This window comes from Cinclus cinclus, chromosome 2, assembly GCF_963662255.1.
Source record: "Cinclus cinclus chromosome 2, bCinCin1.1, whole genome shotgun sequence".
In the NCBI taxonomy this organism is placed as follows: Eukaryota; Metazoa; Chordata; class Aves; order Passeriformes; family Cinclidae; genus Cinclus; species Cinclus cinclus.
Genome location: NC_085047.1, coordinates 36266824 through 36289156, shown reverse-complemented (window position 1 = coordinate 36289156; position 22333 = coordinate 36266824). Strand labels below are relative to the sequence as shown.

Here is a 22333-nt window from a genome sequence, read left to right as displayed (position 1 = left end):
TTCTATCATTTTCAAAAGACCCTTAAATAATTTAGAGGCCTCAGGAGGCTGATTCACAAGCAGGGACAATCTACATTGAACACTGCATTTAAGTTGTAGACAGTTAATCAACACAGTTTATGCTGATTGTGTTTTCCTTTATAACTATAAAATATTGCAGAGCTGAAGGTGTTTTCAGAAACAGCACAACCCTGTCAAGCATAATGTGCATGTAGCTGTATGCATCTGGGCTGCATACTGCCACCCACTGTGATGTGTGCTCCTGCCGGTGAGTCAAGGTCTCCAGGCTTAATTTTAGAGAGGTCTAGGAGTTAAAGAAGTGTTTGAATTGCTAAAGATGTTCAAGGAAAGAAGGCTACAGCACCTACATAGCTGATTCTCACTGAATCAACAACAAGATGCTTCAATTCCCATCAGTATGAACATCAGCACCCAAGCCAACCCTTGTGATGACCAATTTAATCTCAAATTGCTTAGGGGTTGCTATGTGCTCTGTGCCTCTGAATGCCTAAATTTGTAAGTATGCCTTAAAAATATCTTCACAAAACAAAAATCCACAGTATTCACTTTTTAAAATGCCATCTTATGCTTTCAGGGAGCTACTTCACTAAGAATAATTTTAACCAGGTATCTTATATTTTCAAAAGATGGGGGTTTTTTTGTGACTATAAGGTTGTTTTCATTGACACTGAATAAGCCGGACCTCAGTAGTGCCTATTTTTATGTTCAAAAATCCACAGAAAGAATTGTGTACTTATTTCCCTCCACTGTCTTCAAGCAATGGTTTTTAGTAGTACTTCATTATATATAACCTTGCTGTCTGTGGTTGGATTATGTAAAATGCAGATCAGTCCAGAAGTTGATCTGAAGGTGTTAAAATAAGGAGCACAAATCTGCTCTAATTCTTGTTTTAAAATTTGAGTATTTACATTCATTTGACCTGGACTATTATCCCATTTTGTTTTAGTATTTGAAATTTCTACCAAAAAAACTCCAAAAACTCAAAAAAACCAACCAACCAAAAAAAGTCAAACAAAAACCCAACCAAACAAACATAAAAACCACAAAAAAAAAAAGGGTAAACAAAGAGAACTAAACAGTATAAGTTATTTTTAGAAGTTATTTTTAAATTGAAGGAAAGTGGTTGTGTTTATGTAGGCCAAATGGAGGACTCAATTTCATAATATCATTGCTATTCTACTATTTGTTTAATAGGTCCCATTTTTAGGTTCCAGGCATTTCAAAAAACACAAAATATGGTGCGATGTGTTTTGGGAGATATAATTCCCATATTAAACACATGGGATTGAACAGGGGACGATGAGTACTGCTGTACAGTGTGAATTTCAATAAAGATGACAAGAGCCTCCCTGGAAGGCAGCCACACACAAGTACAGTTATATGCATCATTTTGACAATAAGCTTGCTCCCAGCAGGTTTCTGGGAAGGAAAAGGCTGTGCACATATTAGTAATGAAAAAGTGACTACCAGACAGACTCGCCATTCACATCTTGGAGTGCAGCTACCTTAACTTCCTCCCAGGGTCTGTGAAAAGTGATCAGCATCTCATCAGTGGCCTCCATGGCCTGTGGAGGGATAGCAGAGATCCCTAAAACTGTAGGGGAGGACCACAGGCAGCAATGCTTAGGGCAGACAAACACCAGGCTGGCTGCAGGAGTGTGCTGACCCTTCCGTGCAGACTGGGAGGCTGTGGGGACTCAGCCACGCACTGGAAGCAGCATCACACTACATTAAGAATTTGGAATTACAGTCTCCTTACCCATATGCTTGCACCCATTTCAGCACACTTTGATTCCTGTGGCTCTTAAGAATTACACAATTCTCAGTTACCCTTGAATACTGATGCAAATGGCACAGTTTTCTTCAATATTCTGCCCTACAGCCTCATACCAACATTATCTTCTCTTCTTAATCCCCATCTCAAAGAAAGGTGGTTCTCAAAACTGCTGTCATTGATCTGATTCATCAAATATCTTGAAATGAAACCAAACCATTAGTTCCTTCTCTACATGTACTCATTAAAAAAAAGCAATCATGTGACCAGAGACTTATAAAGAAAGCAAATATGTATAGAGTAAAAACAAAAAATAAAAAAAGAAACAACAGTTTCAGGGCAGCCCTTTACCAAAAAGTATACTGGCAACTAGAGTGCCAGAAAGATTTCAGTGAAAACAAGGAAGTGAGTTCTGGGAAAAACCAAAGCATTTTTCAAGTGTGTCTTTGTAGACTTGAATGCAATGAAGTTCTCAGTGCAAAGCCTGGGAACATTTTGTGCTACAGTGTTGAAATAAAGTCTCATGTTTGTAGAAAAAGGGTTATATCCATAAGCTGTGGTTTCCTTTCACTGCCAATAAGCTTCTATTTGTAGACATAACAGTCAATAATGATAGGGGCCAGAACATGAATACTCCACATCCATTCCCACATGGTGTTCTCAAAGGAAAACTTACCACTCCAAAATTCTCTCTCTACTCCTGCCTTCAATGGTATGGATTTTCAGCTGTTGCACATTGACATGGCCTTCATAATATAAATTCATATGAACCGATAACTCAATTAAAAAACTAATCATGCTCATCCTGAAATGGAAGTACATTGTTCTAGACCTCAAAATCTCGCAGGATTTGACAGACCACCATAAAAGCAAGGGTTATAAACTTGAATTTATTATAGACAAATAAAGCTTTGCCCTGTGAATTCTCTGCCTATTAAGTTAATGAGCCTTGACAAAACAATCATCTGAGGAGCAGCTGACAAATTATTTGGAGCAGCAGTTTGAAAGGCGTTGGCTGCCTTACAAACATTTCAGTTGGGAGAGTATGGCATCATGTTCCTCTTCCTCTGGAAGAGTCATTTGTCAAACCAAATTTCTTGTAGAGCAACAGCAGATTCCCAATACTGGAGCACTGAGATACAACAATAACTGTAATTACTAAAACAAGTAAACAATCCCAGCCATTTCCTCCCCAAATTTGAGGCTCACAAATGCTGATGCAGAACTCTTTCTAGGAAGTCTGCATGAAGAGAGATACATTTGTATTTCTGACTGGAGCTCACTGAAGTGTTTAATGCGGAGGAAAAGAGCTTTGAGAAATTCAGGTGAATAGAGGGGGACCTTTCAAAATACCTGGTCAGTATTTGGAAGGTATTTTTTAGTATGACTTCTAATAGAGATGGTGGTATCACAGCTGTGGATTTAAACCAGGGTCTTTTCCTGGATTAATTCTTCAAAATTTTCAACACAATACAGCCCTGAAGCACATTCCCTTTGGGAAATTTAAGGCTCTGTACAATAAATACTCTTGCAAGAACAGCCACTTGCATTAGGATAAAAATGAGATCAGTACTTTTTCTAAAATCTGTTCTCCAACTGTGAATACTGACTCCATTTGGAAATTGAATCATGATCCGTTGTAAAGCTGTCACTTTCCTCACCAACGGCATTTGCTGAAATATTATTTCAAATGTCTTCCTCCACACTCAACTATTCAGAGTTCTGTGGAAAAGATGACAGTATTGAGAACATGGAAAACTGTCATATTTTCCATCTGAATGTTATTTCACAGTGTGAAGGAAGTACAAATTATAGTAATCAGTTGCCTCTGCAACAGCATGTAGAGGAGTATAGCGCAGAACATTTAACCATGAGTTGTGTCTCTTCTCATATTTCATGTTCTTTTTGCAGTTTTTGTTGGACTGCTGATTTATGCAAACTGATTAAATATACGGGGACTAGAGTTCATTATTACATCAAAGTAGCATGAAGATAAATGAAACCTTGCTCTTAAAGAGAATTGTTAACTCACACTCAGTAGAATAACACCCAGCTTTCCAAGTCCTGATGTCATGCCATCAAATATCTGATAACTAAGTATTCAATCAATCATAAAACAAAAGAATGTATAGAATTGCACATTCAGGTGCCAAAATGGCCTAGTTTTATGAGCCCTCCAGAGCTGTACTGATTACTGACTTCCAAGTATGTGTTGCAGGAAGCAGCCTTAACATAATCTTTTCCCCCAACCTCTCTGCATGTCTACAGAGATCAAACATTTAACAGTAAATTACCTTTCTCTGTGGTTAGCAAGGCACTCAACGCCATGGCCCCAACACCCATAGAACCCACTCACCCAACTTTCTAGTTCAAGTTGGAACCTTTCTTTCTAAGGGGACCATTATAAGAGTCTTTCTATAATGAACTCTTCCATTGCCTCATTCTAAAACCTCAGAAGCACTGCCATGCACAGACAAATTACTCATATTTATACTTTACCTAAAGAACCAGAGTAATTTTACTGCTTTTTGCCCACTTATGCAATTTAAGACAACGTTAGCAGAGAAATTAAAATATTGTGGGTAGCTCTGTTAGTGCCTGGCAGCTCTGTGCAGATATTTACACCTTTATAAAACACTGTACTAATTAATGTGTTTCACTCAAACTTGCGCTGGGCTGGACACCTTGACTAATCACTTCAAACACTTTGATTAAGCATCTTTTTACAAATTCTCAAAGCTACAGTTTTCATTCCAATAAACTGACATCTTCTGCATGGTTTTTCCACATCTGTAACATTCTTTGCAAGTATTTGTCTTCTTGCTTTTTTAATGGAGCTTTCTATTTCAGAGCATTGCAATGCCTTTCACAGCTGCCTTCCTAATCCCTGGGGTTTCTTTCCTGTTAGTGTATCTTACATTAATTTACCATTTTACTTTCCACTTACACACTTCTGCTCTTCTCTTGCAACATTGTTTTTTGATTTGAAAAATGTTTTCTGTAGAAAATGTCTATGATCAAAGCTCCAAACACAATTATTTTTCTTTTATTCCAGAATATAAAAGATGATAGAGTTTTTCCTAACAAAGGAAGCACTCCAGAAAAATTGTGCATAACTCTTCCTCTATCTTCCAAATATTGTTTGCAAATGATTCACTACTTCCTTGTAGTCTATAGAAGAATGGCTGGGCTATACCAGCCTACGGTTTTGAATACTCTGCTTTCCTTCATTAAATATTTATCAGGAGGCAATCACCGACAATGTTTTACAGAAAGATCTCCCATTATTTCAGTTACGGAAATGTTCATCATTTTAGGCTTTCCTAACTGTCCTCTCAGAGCACAGCTAGCCTAGGGAATGCAAAATTTTAGATGCATTCTTAACCATGATTTGGTGAGGGAGGTGATTATTTTTTGCTCTATTTCTTCTGAATGGCTTAGGCAGCTGTCCTATAAACCCAAAGATGCTCAGTGAACTAAGTAAGCACAACAAAGGAATAAAGTGACTGAATCAAAACAAATTACTGCAGCTTTCAGTGAAGTCTTGGTCACTTTCCGTACTCAAAGAGAAACAAACACTGAATTCAGTTGCAAAATGTGGTACATATTATGTACCCTATTTTAGAGCACCATTCCAATGGATCGAAACATTGCCTGTGTTCATCACTGGATTTTGGATGACCAAAATTATATACCAAGGTAGCATGTAGCTCCCAGTGGTGCAGGTGTGAAAGAATGGTTAAAAATAAGCACAAGCTGTAGAAAAAGAAGGTCTACTGTGAAGATGCAAATAATGAGATAAATCCAGTGATGTTCATGCACTCTAACAAAGGAGGTGAGGAAGAAGCGCATGCAGTACCTGGTGATCTCAGAGTCAGGGAGCAGGCCTACGTGGTAGTGGGGGTAGGGAGCTGAAAGAAGGAAGCTTTTGTCACACTCGACAGGGGAATAGTGCCTAGGAGAAGGTGGTTTATCACACAGTTTGTTCACAGTGCTGTAAACAGGTTCAGGAGGCCTGGTGATACAGAGACAAGAGTAAAAGATCAGGTGCATATTAGTTGCTGAGAATATAGAGAAAACACAGCATTCATTTTAAAAGCATGCACAGCAAATCTGTCAAGACCTTTTTAGTGGGGCTTTCCCAACAAGTAATGTGTGCTATTAAAGGAATTGGTAAATTTTGATAGTAGCATGGCATTCAAGTAGCTGCATATAAAGATATACACAAATTGAATCATAAAACTCCCCAACGGGAAGTGTGGCACTGAAATATATCTTATAGCTGAAGTTGGTAATATCATATGTCTGGAGTTGAGAAAGTGATGCATTTTCCCCATAATCTTTCTATTTTTAAAAAAATCTAACATCTACACAGCTTTCTGTGATCTTAATTTTGAGTACAGCATAGAAGAAAATATTTGTTACCTGAAAAAGTATTTTATACCCATTAATTTACAATATAGATGAAGTACATATTGCTTGTTAATACAACACACTCCCGTCCCAGTGAGCTGGGACTTTGTAAGTAGAGCTGTTGTCAAATTGACCCATATCCTAGAATGACATTGATGGTAACAAACTGTGTGAGCAATTAATCTCATTGGCAGGCAATTCGTTGCGTTTCGTGAGTTCTTTGCACTCCTTCCAGATTCAGCCTTCAAAATCTGATTATGCAGACCACATCTGAAACAGTTAACCTCACTGCAAGGCTACTGCAATCGCACTTGCAATGCTTCTCCTACTTGCAAAAGGCAGCCTGTGAAGTTAGATACAAAGAGTAAGATCTTAAAACACAAATTTCCCTCCTGCTGCCTAGAGCCATCTGCCCGGGGAGGCAATACTTACCACAGCCCTGCCAGGAGCCGTCGGGGAGAGGGGAGAAGGGAATGCAGCCTTTAGTACCAACCAGCCAGGGATCCGCGGAGACGAACAGTGAGCAAAACAAACCCACACCACATCCACAGTGCATCTCCCACCTTGTAACTTCCCTGCCTTGGCCCCAGGACATACTTTGGGGCCCACTGGCACTGTGAAACTTGACTCATTGTTTCCTGACATTTCTGCTCTAAAGAGTGCCAAGGGTCAATTGCTATCATATCCATGCTTCTGCCAGAAGATGTAGGGTATGCCACTGCCTTTCATCACTGCCATACAGTGCTAGCCTGATGGAAATCTCATTTCAGGAGCCTGAAAATATCAAGAGGCCAAGAAGTTAATGAACTTTTGTTCTTCTGGCTGCACTATGCCTCACATGGGTGTGGGTTTTGCTGCGACTTTCACAGGTATCAGAATTTATTACAGTCGTGGATGTGCTGGCAGATACAGAGAACCTAATTTCCTTTGTTAGCTTCTGGGTTTGTCCTTTGGGGGAAAAGGAGTAGCTGCTTTACTTAAAAATTGCTCTTACTCAATGTTAATAACATTATTCATAGCAATCTGTCACATGATTTGAGAACTCTCTGTGCCTGAATTTCCCAGGGAAAACTTTACAGTTAAAAAACCAATTTTAGATTACCAAATAGCAAAATAGCAAAGCTGTCACTCATTTGTTTATAAAGCATTGTGTCAAGCACTTAGCAAAATCCCTTTAAAAATGTTTAAGGTAGCAATCATATTCTATCAGTATATTCTACTTGTTTTAGAGGGCTGGATTTAATAATTTATTTACTAAATCAATTGTTGCTTTCAATTAAAAAAAAAATGCAGATAAAAACTATTCTATTTCACTTTTGTCCAATACTGCCTTTTATTCCCTTAGAAACAACTTTTGCTTTTAGGCAATATACCAGAGAACAAGTATAAATTTCAAATAAAAATGATACCTACTAAGAAAACTGAAGAAATATTGCCTCAGTGCAGGAAGATGAATAAAAACTGTAGATTCTTCCATGGCTTAAAACACTAACCAGTCCATAAAAAAACTGTTTATATCCTATATTCAAATTAATTGTTGTCTCTGAGTTGTAGACAACATCAGAGTGTTGCTACCCCTTGGATATACTGTGAATGCTCTAACTACACCGAGTCATCAGTCAGTGACTATTCCATCTCATGCTGAGACACAAATCATGCCACAGAGATGGGTAGATATGAGGAATTTGTTAATTGACAAGCTGTGTCCAAAAGCAAAATGAAATTAAACATTCAATACCTACCTAGATATTGGAACCAAATTAGAACTTCAAGTATAAACACCGAGTCCTAACAAATTGTCTTACAAGGCCCAGAAAATTTTAAAACATTTAGCACATGTTAATATGTTTCAAATAATTTTTGAAACATTTTTTGCTCCATTCAGTCTTCCTGGGATGTAAGATAACAGGAAAATGGAAGAAGTCTGCGTTTAAAGTCCTGTACTCACTGATATTATATAAGTGATATTGTGAGCTCGTTAACATCACACCCTCCGTATTTGAGCTGCACAGAGAGGTCTTAAGGTTAAGAAATGGAATTTACACTTCTTATCCTTTTAAAACTTAGACTCTTTGGTTAGAAGAGGATTTAGGATATCAGCTAATTCCAGTTACGAGTGCACTTTGTATAAGGCCTATGAAATGGTCTGAGACCATCACAGCCATCTACTTCCTTCAGATGTCACTTCCTTCAAGATCGTTGAGAGCATGGACTGCACTGGTCCTTTAGATGCCTCTATCCGATTCAGATACATGGGCTAACAACTGCCAGCTTCATAGTTGGGCTATGACTGCATATTTTATTGGCACAGAAAAGCAATAATTTGAAAAATAAAAAGTGTTACATAACATTCAGTGTCCCAGATAATCTTATTTTCTCTCTCAATTTGGTGTAGTAAATACAAATTAAGTAGTGTAAAAATATTTAAAAGTTGGGATAAAAAACATAAACTATAGTAATTACTAAGATGATATGGGGCTGATCACTGTCCTGCTCATACAAACTATATTCCATGTACGCCATTAATCACAAGAAGTAATATGAGATATTTGCTGCAACAGCATGTCTTCAAATACCCTCCTCATTCTTCACCTTCTCTATGGCAAACTAGGACTTAACTACAATAGCAGCCACCTACGACTAAGAAAACAATACCCTATTTAAAAAAAAGATTATGAAGACCACTCAGCTTTATGAAATAATATTCTAATGCAGCATTTTCTCGTGTCATTTATATTTCTTCTCACAGAAAGAAGAAAGAACTTCTCTCCAAAGGGATCAGCCCACCTGATAAATCCTGTCTCACACATCTTTTTCAGTGCTATGACAGAGACAGATTGTCCTGTCTCAAAGCATGGGATAATGAGAATGCTATTTAGAAAGAGTTTTTAATGTGCCATTATGAAAAAATACAGCCAAGGTCACCTCAACTTTTCATGCAAAAATAATTAAGAGCCAGACTGAACATAAACATCGAGGCCTTACTTTATGATGCACTAATGCTTCAAATGAATTTAAAAACATGTAGCAAGCCATTTAAAATGCTTTAAGAAAAGTGTAAAGGCTAGAGATATATTATTTAAGGACTAATTCACTGCAGTTTATGTACAACTGCAACTCTTTCAGATGCAGCAGGTATAGATTCAGAAGTTTAATTTAAAAATAAATGTTAAGCAGTTTTTGAAACTTTTTTGGAGGAAGAACAAAACTATATTATGGAATTTCTTTTGTCCATTATCTTAATTTTTGTTGGTACCTATATATAAAAATTTTCCTTAAAATGCCAAATGTGTGACTATTACCGTATACATCATTGATAATTGCAGTATCTCTTTTAAAGAGTAATTATGTAATGTGCATCTACTCTGAAAAATAACTAATTACTGCTGTAACTTCTTAGTCAGATCTGCTCCCCTTCTGCCTTTCAGCTCTTTATTTATTGACAATCAGTCATTACAGTTCTCTGCCTTTATCAGTGAGCCAAAAACAAAGCTTTGAGACAAATAAGAGCAGTGACTGCTAGGTCTGCATGGACAGAAACAACTATATTAGTCTGAGAATAAAGCACATAATAGTAAAGGGAAGGCAATAGAAAATGTAAGTAGCGGCACAGCATGGCTTGAACATGCCTCAGTAGACAATTCAGAAGAATCACAGGACTGAGAATCAAGTCACTTAATGCCAAAGGTAAGCTTTTCAGTGGTAACATGAACAGCAGAGAGCCACTCTTCCAGCAAGAAAATAGAAAATAAAAAAATTGATAGCTGGAATTGTTACTCAGTACAGACATAACAGCAGTGAGGCACAATTCTCACAGAAACGTAGAACTAATTGGTGGAAAAGATAACAGTAACAGTGGGAGGTAGAAAATTGATCCAACACTGGTTTTATTTATTTCATAACAGATTGTGTAAAGCAAAGCTTTCTTGTTTTTGCAGTCCTCATTATTCCTTGTTTAGATCATCACTGTTTTGTTGTTTCAGGCTGACTTAATTGTGGAACAGAAGTTACAAAAAAAGAACATTTTTGAAAACCATTCTCACCTCAGCATCACGCAGGGTCCTCAATTTAAAATTAACTTTTTTTTTTTTTAATTACAGAATCCTGTTGGTAGGGATTAATTGCCAACACACAGCACAGTAAATGTCAACAGTTTCAGGTTTTAAAACATTTCAAAACCTTTTATGATATGGAAAGAAACCAGCTCAGCTCTCACAGCATAATAAGCATGCAGATCTATAGCCAGGAAATAATCTGAGAGAAAATAAATTCAAGCTGAAAGAAAATAAACCTCCCAACGCTAAAAGTTTACAATTTTTTTAATAGCAATTTTTAATTGTATCCAAGTTCCAGAATGACATCTAACATCATATTAGTTTTCCTAATGTAATGTTGCTGGAAAGTAGACAAAGAACTTTATAAGAAGTATTTCACTATTAAACCAATAATCAATGGCAATTTAATACAAATAAAATCTTCCACTTCTAATAACCAGTGAGTTTTTTTACATATATGTCCTTTGACTGAGCTTGTTCTTCACATAACCTTCCAAGAAAACCACATACCTTATTGTTCAAAAGGGTAATTGGAACTGATAGTTGATTTATTTTATAGGTTGTGACTAGCAATTTAAATTGGACCAAATGACTCATATGACATGTTTATTTCAACTAAATGAAAGACAGAGGAGGAGTATGAAGAGCTGGAGGAAAATACCTTTAGTGCAGTACTTTCATTCTTTCTGGAAACCCTAAAATTAATAATTTCACAGCTATTCTGTTATTAACTGTTTGCATATGCCTTAAAGGCTTCTTGAACTACAAAACAAATGCTTTTTTAGCACAGTCATGAAGATTAAGGATTGACTGGTTCCTCTTAACAATACTATTTGAACATTTTAATTGAGTTTTCAAACAAAACAGCCAACAGGAAGGCATAAGTATAATTTAGAACTTTTAATATTCTCCACCCAATTCTACACTCATTATTCTTAACCACTAGGAATTAGGAAATGACTGCTTAATTAAAAAAAAAAAATCAGTAATAATTTTCTGTAGCTGTAATGGAAAAGAAGGTTGTTTCACACAGGAATAGAGAGACCCTCAGACCAAAGGCCCAAGTCCCCCACAGGGACTCTTTAGGAAACAGGCACCAGCAAAGAAAGAAACTTCCCTGATCATCTGCTGAAAATCAGCAAGGACCACACAGACCAGAAATTAAATCCAAGAAGGCTGTAGTCAGTAGGACTGTCCAGCATGAATCAGCACTTATTCTCATCCATATTTGAATACTTTTATACTTTTGGGCTTCACAACCCTCTGTGGCACTGAGTCCCATCAACTGATCATGACATACCCAAAAAGCTCTACCTTTGTGTACTCTAAGCCTGTTACTTGGTTTCACATTGTGACATTTAAGAAAGCCTTCTATTTGCCTTATTTTAAATTTGGCAATGCATTGTAAACTCCCTGTATCTGAGTTGTAAGGAAGTGGTAATAGCCCTTGCCCATTGCCTCCTATGTGTTATGGGTACCTTTGCAGTTCTCTGTTCTGTCTCTCTTTGATACCTTTTTTCTATATTGGAGTTGTTATTTATCTTTCCCTGGAAATCATGCTACACCCCTGCTCATCCCTGTCACCCTCTTCTGAGGTTTTATTTTCAGTTGCCTCCATGTAGGATTCAAGATTTGAATGCACCACAGATTCACAGAGAAAACCATTATATTTTGCAGTCTTGTCCTTTCCTATCAGCTCCTATTTTCATTCTTAATTTCTTCTTGATTGTTCCTGAGTACTAAGCTGACAACGTCACAGAACTAACCACAGTCACCCCAAGGTGTTTTTTTCATATGGCAAGAGCTGCATGAAAGGTCCATGTCCATGTTTTATTTTGTATGTGCTTCAGGTTATCCTTTCCTCTCTGCATTATTGAAGGCTACTTACCATTTCCGTGTGCCCTATCACTGCCAATCCTACTGTCTCATTTCAAAAATCTCCATACAAGCACTAAAGTGTATTCCAAAATTTGATTAGTTTTATTAGTTTTTTTGTAAGTGTTAACTACTAAGTAGCTGCCAGTGATTGTATTAGAAATAGTCAAATCCTATTACTTGGGGATCTCTGACAGGCCTATTTAAATATGCAAGGATAACTCAGGAGTAAGAGATTATCTGTGACTTGATAATGACTACATTTTTACTTTAACATAAATTATTCTCCCAAGCCAAGACTTATTATACTTAAAATAAATTTGGATAACAAAATGAAATCTTACTCTAGGCAGACAATTATGCATCTATAACATTTAACAATTAGTTTAAGATTAAATATGTGTTTTAGTTAGAAAAAATATTAAACAACTGATTTTCAGGTTAGCAATTTCAAGCTTCAATCTAAGGAATGCATTTTACCAGGGGTCCAGTTTAAGGTTATGTAGATAAACTTTTTTTTCCCCCTTTAACTGAACATTTCATGTGCAACTTGAATAGTCTTCTTTTAATTAACTTTTTTCAAAAAACATAATTTCTTAGATTGATCAAACACTAAACCAAACAGAAATTATATTCTGGGATACCATATTGGATTCAATATGTTGCCAGCTTAACAAGTAACCATCTTAACGAGATCCCTGCTTGTGAGAGACAGAGAGTAACCTGTCACTGCAGCAGGCTGGCATCCTCCAGACAGACAGACACACAATGAACAAACATGACAGACTGCCTGGTGGGATCACACCTACATCATGCACGCACCAGAAACCTTGGCTGCTTCTCCACTTTTCTGAAGGGAGGTGGCTAAACCTGATCCTGCCAGTGTCTTATCAGCAGCTTTTCCTACCTGCTCTGTATCTCTGTTCCTTGGCTAGTGTACTTGTGCAACTATTGATCATCCCAAACCTCATGTGCCACTCTCTGAGGGATTTGCTGGTTCAGTAACCTGAAATGCCTTCCCCACTGCTGCCCTAATCCACTGCTTCTTCATGTTTCCTCACATATTTTTCTATTATGTCCTGTCTTGTCCTGAATTCCACTTCCAAATCCAAGTTTTCTTACCTGATTAAATACCAGTCTTCCCTTCTTGGGATTTCCATTCTCACATACTAGTGACAAGTTCTCTTTCATTTTCACACCCATTCTCACCTTTATCCCTTGCTAAACACAATTCCTTTATTCCTCCAGTCTCTTCAATAGTAAAATATGACAGGACTGGGCATTCATAGCACAGAACAGAATCCCTGCTGACTATGTTCCTGTGTCAGAAAGGGATGGAAGAAATAAGTAGAGAGGAAAACTAGATTTGGCAATTTAGTGCTGTGCTCAATCATGCAGGCTAGTTAATCTAATCAGCATGACAAAATTGTGAGAAGCTTTGATATATTGCAGTGTGAGTACAGAATCTGAAAGAGTTCTACTGCAAAAAACATCAAACAGGTTTTGGAGGATAAAAGAACTGCAGTTTTCCCAAAGACTTACATTTGTTGGCTTTTACATAGCTTTTCATAAATGCATTAGAAGTACTGTTTGGATTCAGTTTCATCAGCTTCAATAACAACACTCTGAACCTATGTATGGAATATGATGGTATTTAAAATATAGCACAGCAATTTCTAACAGAGAATAGAATAGAACATAAACTAAGGAATTAATTATCCCTCTATCCTTTAAATCATCATACTGGTATGGTTAAAAATAAATGCAATTTAATTTAATAATAATGCTGGTTAATTAAAATGACTTTAGTAACAATAGATATATTTTATACTAAATTTTAAAGAAAAGCTATCAAAACCTTTGCTATATCTAGATAAAAAATTCTGCCCCAGGCAAAAGCTAAGCATGAAAATACTCATCTGAACATCTAATCTGCCAAATTTACTAGTTATTCAGTAAGAGGAATAAATAAAAGACATCATCAGTCTTTCCATACTACTACATATGGTTTATTCTCTTTAGGGTAGATAATATGCTGAGTTTGGGTTAGGCACGGTGACTGTTGTGAGCTCACAATTACACGTGTTCCTATAGTTCTGTCAGTCGGATTCTATGTCTCTTACTTATCACATGTATGGTAACACTAAATGCGATGCAAAATTCATTGGAAAGTTCTACCTAAGCAGTCAAAGTCCTGGTCTATGAAACATGATTGTAAACTGTTGCCACACAAAGACTGACAGGAAAAGCTGCTGACCCCTTTCAGCAAACGGACACTTCTGAAACATGCAGAATATATTGTGACCTAAGTCAACTCTAAAGATCCCAAAGGAGCAGTTTTCAAAACTCATTGTTAAAAGCTGCAGTTCTTTTATTGTATTGTTTTTCTTCCTAAAACCATCATCAGAATACTGTTAATGATAATTTCATAACACAAAAACTGTAATATTTGTTGCAATGGTTTAATACTAGGTCAATTCTATGTGTCAACAGAAACTTGAAAGTGCTTCCATAAAACATCGTCAACTCAACTAGGAGGTTTAAATAAGTAAACAAGAAATAGTTGAGGAATACTACTTTCAATACAGGGGGAAAAAAAAAATCCCCTGAGACTTCAACTTAATGGTTCTCTTTTCTCTCCCATCCAATTCCCAGCACCTCTTCCGCATCCAGAAAATGCTATTTTGCAAAAACGCATGTAAAAAAATCAAACATGCTTTACACAGCAAAACAGATAACTCAGCTTTTTTATCCATGAATCTTTAATATCTAGCCAGAGTTAAATGTTAAAGTGAATTTTTATCAGCTGAAGCACAGAAGTTTGATGTTACCATTATATGAAGCTAAAAAGGAAGTAAAAAGTTAAGATGGTAACTTCTTTTTATGGAACTTTTCTTAAAAGCTACAAGATTTTTAGGATATAATTTTAATATTTCTGAAAATAGGAAGGCAGAAATATGCTAAATAGAAAACTGTAACATCTCTCTCTACTATACTAGTAACACATGTTCCACAAAACTATGAAAATGAAAAAAAAAAATTCTTACTATTACCATATAAAATTTGGTTGGAATGCATCTCTACAGTTCAATTAATCCAATCTTGTGCTTGAATCAGGACTATTTTGACAACACTAGATTTTATCTACCCAATTCTTAAAAATCTCAAAGAGTGAATATTTCACACCCTTCATAGCAAGCACTACTCCAACACTATTCTATCTATCTCGTGTTTTAATTTCTTCTCAAATTGAAATCAGAACATCCAAAAACAATGCCTTTTGGCACTGGTGCTTTTCTACTCAGAGGAGTTTGGTTTAATCATCTTTGCTACCGAGTTTATACTCAGTATAGGGTGCTCTTAGATTGCCCCTTAATCTCTTCTTCACAACACTAAACAAGCCCCAGCTCCCTCAACACCCCTCCAACCTCCATGTGATTTAGTGCTCTCAGAATATGTTGGACCCTCTCCACAACCCTCCTGAAGTCAAAGAATGGGAACTGGCCAGAGTATTTTTCTGCTGGCTATGCTGCTCCAAAGATAGCCTGGTATGCAGATTACCTGACTAGTAGTGAGAGTACACATCTGGGTCCATGTTCAGCTTGGTGTCTGCAGTAACATCCAGGACATTTTTAGTGAAGCTGTAATTCATATGTTCATGGCCTGCACAACTGTGTGCTGCTCTTCCACCTGAGATGCAGACTTCTTACTGAACTTTATGAGGTTTCTGCTAGCCAAGTCCTCAAGTATATCAAGAGCCCTTTAGAATGCAGCTCTACTGTTTGTCATGTTAACCACTCCCTCTCAATTTATTATGCACTTGAAATTTGCTGAGGGTGCACTGTGTGTCATGATCTAGGTCATTGATGAAGATATTCACTGATGCCCTTGGTATCCCGAGCTCCTGTGCTCATCACTGACCAACTGACACATTCCAAGTGCTGATCATCACCCTTTGAGCCTACTGGTTAAGTCAGTTCCCAACTCAGTGCCTTCTTTTAGTCTACTCTTTCTCAACTTTCAAAGCATGCTGTAGGAGACTAGGTCTGAAGCTTTACCAACACCACTGAGTGCAAATGAGCATAGCCGTGGTGGGAGAAGGCTAACTAGCAAGGTAATACAGTACACAATCCAGGAGAAACCCTAAAGGCTACACACAAGGTTTTCAAACCATTCCAAACCATATTTTCTTTCTGATTAGCTGTACACGTTCATCCAACACTTCCTCGTGTTTGGATGAGAGGCTGTTGGAAGAGTTTTAAAGGGTGCTGCCCATGTTACAGCTTTTCCTGCCCACAGAAGAGGTGTGAGAAATAGCTTTGCAGCCACTCCCCATGACAACTAGTGGAGAAAGGGAGTTATCATGTGCCCCACAGCAGATCCCAGATGCACATTAGTGGGAGTTATGACACAGGTCAGGGATGACTTTGTAGTCAGCCGTGTTTTCCGTCAGCAAAGAGGCATTCCAGCTCAAGGCAGCACCTGTGCTGTGCCACTGCTTGGTGAAGGGCAGCCACTCCTCTCTCAACATCCAAGCAGTTAGAAATTTCATCAGGAAAGTCAACCAGTCTGGACAAGCACACAAACTGCTTTTAGTCAATCTATTCCAATTACCTTTTGGGCCCTTAAGTGCCTGGAAATGAGTTGTTGAGTACTTCAGCTTTTTCTATATTATCTGTCACTGCATTGACTTCTATTAATCACCTTTTTCCTTCCTCAAATTTCACCCTCATTTTTTAAAGTATCACACATCTGCAGAATCACTTTTGTTTTCCTTTATGACCCTTGAGGATAAGTCTTGGCTCAAATCAATCAACTTTCTAATTTTGACACTAAGCAGACAAGCAACGCCTGTCTATATGTTGCATTTTAGGTCATCAGAAAGCTCTTTGCTCAGCCATGAACGCTTTCTGCTGAGTCCCCCTCCTTCCTGCTCAACAAGATGGTTCCTCCTGAGTTCCCAGTAAGTTTTATTTAGAAACCATCCATCTTTCATGGGCCCTTCTGTGGCAGTACGCCAAGAGATTTTGCTAAGCAACTCTCCAAAAAGGCTGAAGTCTGCTATTCTGAAATCTTAACAGTTATAACTTGCTGACTATCTTTCCGTACTTCCTTTGAATCAAGAACTAAGCCAACTCATGGTCACTCTGATCCCAGCTGTTATTTATCACCACCTTAGCCACAAATCCTGTTTATACCCTCTAGCAGTATCAAGGACTGGTCAGGAGTACAATCAATGAAACCCCTTCACTGCCTGCACAACAATTTAATCTTACTAGGAACTAAAACAAGCAGGGTCTTACTTGCCATGTGCACTGTTGGAATTGATACATAGTTTTTATCTGCTTTTGATCCCACATTCTACTAACCTGAACTTGTGTTATTTTATTTAATTTAAAAAGTGATAATTGCTGTAAAAAATAGAGGAAGCCAAAGTTTCCATTCTAAATAAATTTAAAGTAAATCTGGAAAAATCAAGAAGTAAAATATGCCCATCACTGACAGTATTTTGTAACAACAGTACACAGAGTAATTAAGATACAACATTCAGCTTCATTAAAATTTATGGCTGAAGATGATTTGTTACTTTTCTATCCCTTGTGCTCAGATTAGGCTATTTTTATATAGACGAAACTGAATTCTTTTCAGGCACAGATTCAATATCAGACACCAAAAAATACAGCTTTTTATCAGTTGAAACACTTATTTTTGTTAGGAAAAAAATTTATTTAGGTAAAAAAAAACATACAAAAAACCCCTTAGAACTGGAATGAACAAACAAAAAATACAAAACCAGCAGGAGGAGGTGGGCAAATTGAGTTGAATGTTCAACTTCTTAAGCTTTACTGATAGTTTCATTATCACAAGTAAGTTAAAGGAAAGCTTGTAATCTGCCTCACTCAAATCTCTTGTACAGAGAATTCCAAAACTACCTTTTTTAGTGGAAAAGTTATTGTTTCAAATATTTTTAGCTGGCACAAATGAAAATCTGCCAAAAGTGTTGCAAGACTGCATGAGTAATAAATTTCTTTATGTGAGCACAATGTAAATTAGCCCTGTAAACCTATTACAGCAAGGACCAGGTAGTCTTAATGGACAGCATTGTAGTAGTTGGCTAACATCTTAATTATAAAACATTATGTGAGAAAACCTAATTGTAAATGCTGCAATCAAGGCAAGGCATCTATAGGTATCACTAATGTTATCAATATGATAATTGAATTCCCAAAAGATTTACTGAATTGGTCAGCAACAAAGACTTCCCAAATGTCTTCTTACTTTAATGGCAGACTCATCATCAAATCCTATGGCCTTGAACAGAAAGAATGCATTCACTATTCTGAGTTTATAGGTGTGAAAATGACTGTGAGAATTAACTGCTGCATTTCAGTAGTTCCACTTGAATCAATAGGCAGTAATGAGACACTTGGACAAAAAAAAAAAATCTCAGCAGCATTTAAGGGTTAAATGGCTTGGTTTTTAAGGTCAGAGCTTCTTAGTCATTGTAGTCAGAGAACAAAACTGGTCTTTGGCTCTTGCTTGGGTGACTTTCAGATGTATGTGCATGTCCAGTGACGAAAGATATTCAAGAAGAGTAATTTGTCTTATGACTGTGTTCATTTTCTCTTTGTGCTTTTGTTTCCTGATGTATCATATTGACTACTATCACTAGTAAAATGAAGGTCATAATAGCCTCCTCCTTTTCAATAGGTCAGAGTTAGCACTTGTTCAGAAATATGAGATTTCCATCTGTTTTGTGCTGTGGCATTCAGAGTCTGCTCCCATCACTTGACACCCTTATTTCTGTTGGTGCCACACGCCTGTCACAGAAGGTAATGCTCGTAGAGTCAGCAGCTCCTTTTGATTGTGCCAATGCCACATGAAGACTGTATATCAGACCTTCATTAGGCTATACATTAATCTGGAAATCCAGATAGGAAAAAGAACACAGGAATGGAGTATTTCACAGAATATACAGAGCTTCTCTGGGCATTCATTCTTTTCCTTCCAAATTATACAAAATGGATATTGGTGTGAATACCTCAGACAAGAAACAAACTCCAAGTATTTCATTTTTCTCTCAGAAGCTAAACAGCACAACTAGCTTGTTTAAAAACATTCTAAAAATATCAGCATAGGAATGCATCTTTCTTCCTAAAAAAAAAAAAAAAGGTCAAAAGGACATCCTAATTAATTTCAATACATATCCTGCATGGCTCTTTGTAGGCTTTCTACTGGATATCTGCTAAACTACTGGGCTAAGAGTGACACTGCCGTCCCTTCTATGACTATTTTTTTCTTTTCTCTCTCTTTTTTTTTTTTTCAGAAGTAACTAGAAAGTTAAAATCAGCTACATGAACACAAAGAAAAAGGACTAACAATACTTCTTTGTCACCTTACAAACCTTCTAACTGTTTAAATGGTCTTTTCATTGCCAGGAGGGCTTATCTCCCTTTTTTGAATTAATCCCTTCACTTTCTGTGACTTTGTGATGTCCTTAGCTGTTATTTACTTTTAAGGCTGCAATTTGTTTGTTGTTTTTTAAACTTTTCTAACTCTTTCTCAGCAATAGTGGTGCTGACACCTCATTATAGAAGAAGCCATTTTAGCCCTACGAGCTTATTGAAAAAGCCTTCATCATTGCAACCCAGATATTTTAGTATTGGTATTCTCCCTATACATGGGTATTCCAGAAATTATGAGAACATTATTAGATCAGGTAAAAACGTTGCTGCAGATTTAATGAAACCAATGTTTTAACTATTAATTAAAAATTCAACTTTTTGGAACCATTCAGATAAAATCCATCCTAATTGAATGTCTCATAAGTTAAAGAAAATCAATTTCAGCTTTGCATTCTCAATCAAAACAGAAGAAACTCTTTTAACGAAGACGGGGAAGAAAGGTGTGGTTTCCACACATTTATGTCCCGATTAAACAGTGTATCATGATTAGTTACTCTGAATCTGTCTGAGCCAACAAGTTAAGCTGCCTGAGATAGTAATCCCATGCAACAGGAAAAATGAAATGCAAATTAGTGGGTTATAAAGCTGATGAATACATAAGTGCGTGAGATTCTTTGACTTGTAAGACACAGCAAGTCAGGTTAGAGGATCAGAACAGCCCCCTCCTAGCACAAAAAAAAAAAAAATAAATTCTAATTTTCCTTGGCATTAGACATTATAATGAGGGCTCATTTTCCAAACTGAAAAACTTCTGTCTTCTAGGTGAATGGTAGTGCTCTTCAAACAAAAAGATAAATACACACTGTCTCATCAGTGACATTCAGTGTTCATCTAAAACAAGGCATAAAAGAACCCTCCCAGCATTTTCCTATGTGTCTCTTCTACCTTGTAGTTAACTACACAGATACAATTCTGTTGCTGCACTTCCAGACAGTAGTCACAATTCTTTGGGGATTATTAAAAAAAAAAGGTCTGAATAGAAATGTACAGTATGATGTAATCTATTTGAGATACACTGAATGCTTAACTTACGTTATTTACAATTGCATGAAAGGCAACAAATAAAGAGAAGCATCTGACCTGGTGTAGTCGTCCTCCACAAGCATGTGCTTTGGAATAGGTGAGTATCTTCCTGGTGAGATAGGGGCCAGGGATGCCTTGTACTCTAAAGTGCCATTGTTTCCAGAAGAGAGTATATGATTTTCAATTGGTGGAGAATAAGCTGATGATAAAAATGAATATTTCTAGTCAGCAACTTTCATGTTTCATTAGATGTCACAAGAACATAATTTTTTTGCTTTCAGTACCAAGAACATGTTCAGTGCTGTAAATAAGAGCAAAACAAACAATTCTAGCTTGAGAGAGCTTAAAATATAGCAAGAAAGAATTAACAGCTGGAGTTTTCCTGAAAAAACCCAAAAACAGTAATGCTGTCTTATTTGCAGGGATTCACTCTTTAGAGGATCTTTAGCTCCTGAAGAGGGAGCCTGAATAGGTCTCCTGTTTGGGAGACAGGAATAATTTTTTTCACTTAGGACTAACTTGCAGAAGGAAATGCAATTAGGAAAGAATGAGATTAAAAGAAATCTTTTTGGCTCCAGTGTGCAGTAATGGGAGTAATGTAGTAGGAACTCAATGCAGGATAAAAGTAGGAATTTTATGCAGCAAGAATTCTGTATAAATTCAAAGCTGTGACCTACTAAAGGTGCCCAAATCCCCAGTATAACTGAAATTTCAGTATCAACATAGATGTTATTTAGACCACGGTAAATCTGTATACTTAAAATAGAAAATGAATGCAAATCTCTTAATGATTAATGATGAAAGTTACAGTACTGTGTTGTCTGTTTATATATCGGGTTTGCAGGCTTTGTTGTTTGTGTGTTTTTTGCTATTCTGAAGTTATCTGGGATATTTATGACTGGAGATATGCAGCAATAGTTGTATTCTATCTCTAGTTAATTTAATTAGAAAAAGAAATGATAAATAGAAAAAACAATGTTACATGCTTCTGCAGTGAGCTACGATTAATTTTCTCATGAGAAGAAGACAGCTTAACTTTCTAGTATTAGTTTCAGTCTTTTTTTTTTTTTCAGATGCTGAGATACAGAATGCTTCAAAGCAAAATCTCCCTACAGGGAAAAGCCATTATGCATTCTGAAATACTCTGAACATGTAGGTATAATGAAAGGTTCCCTGAGGATAAATGAATCTGTACGCACCAACAGCTTGGGAAGGGCTACTGCAAATCTTTTCAACCTTTACTCTCCCTTTGGAATCGTTTCTGTCTTCTCATATGCTGCTGATCTATAATCTGACATAATAAACCACACTGTTTTAGAACTGAAAAATTATTATTTTGAAAGTATTATAAAGCTGGAGATTGGATAGGGACATTTAGCACTTTTACTTCCTGGGCTTTGCTAAGATCCAGAGCAGGCTGCAACTGAACAACATGATTGCCATCTGTCGTAACATTTGCTAACTAAACAGGCATCCTCAGCACAGCTGAGCATGCCACTGACATGCATGTTACAAAACCTTCCCTTCTGTTTTCATGGAGCAGACTGAATAAGGGGGAATTTGGGATATTTAGCTTTTCCTTCAACTTTGTCAGTCCACAATAGCAACACTGCAAAAGTGCAGAAAAGTGCTAAAACCTTAGCACTTACTGGCCTCGGTAAATTTCCCCACCCTCAGTTTTCTTTAAGTGTCCACAGAATTATTAG

At 36.9% G+C, this 22333-nt stretch overlaps 1 protein-coding gene across 8 annotated transcripts in view; it reads right to left on the bottom strand.

Annotated features, from left to right (window-relative positions):
• The window catches only part of DLG2 (discs large MAGUK scaffold protein 2), a 966698-nt gene that overhangs the window by 242634 nt on the left and 701731 nt on the right, over positions 1-22333 (bottom strand). For 6 of the 8 annotated variants that reach the window (XM_062487504.1, XM_062487509.1, XM_062487512.1 and 3 more), the window contains 2 exons: positions 20685-20826; positions 5655-5810 (listed from right to left, as the gene is read on the bottom strand). In XM_062487504.1, coding sequence (XP_062343488.1) covers positions 5655-5810; positions 20685-20826 — 298 coding nt within the window. The remainder of the gene's footprint in view (positions 1-5654; positions 5811-20684; positions 20827-22333) is intronic. The other 2 variants (XM_062487510.1, XM_062487511.1) reach the window with 1 other exon arrangement.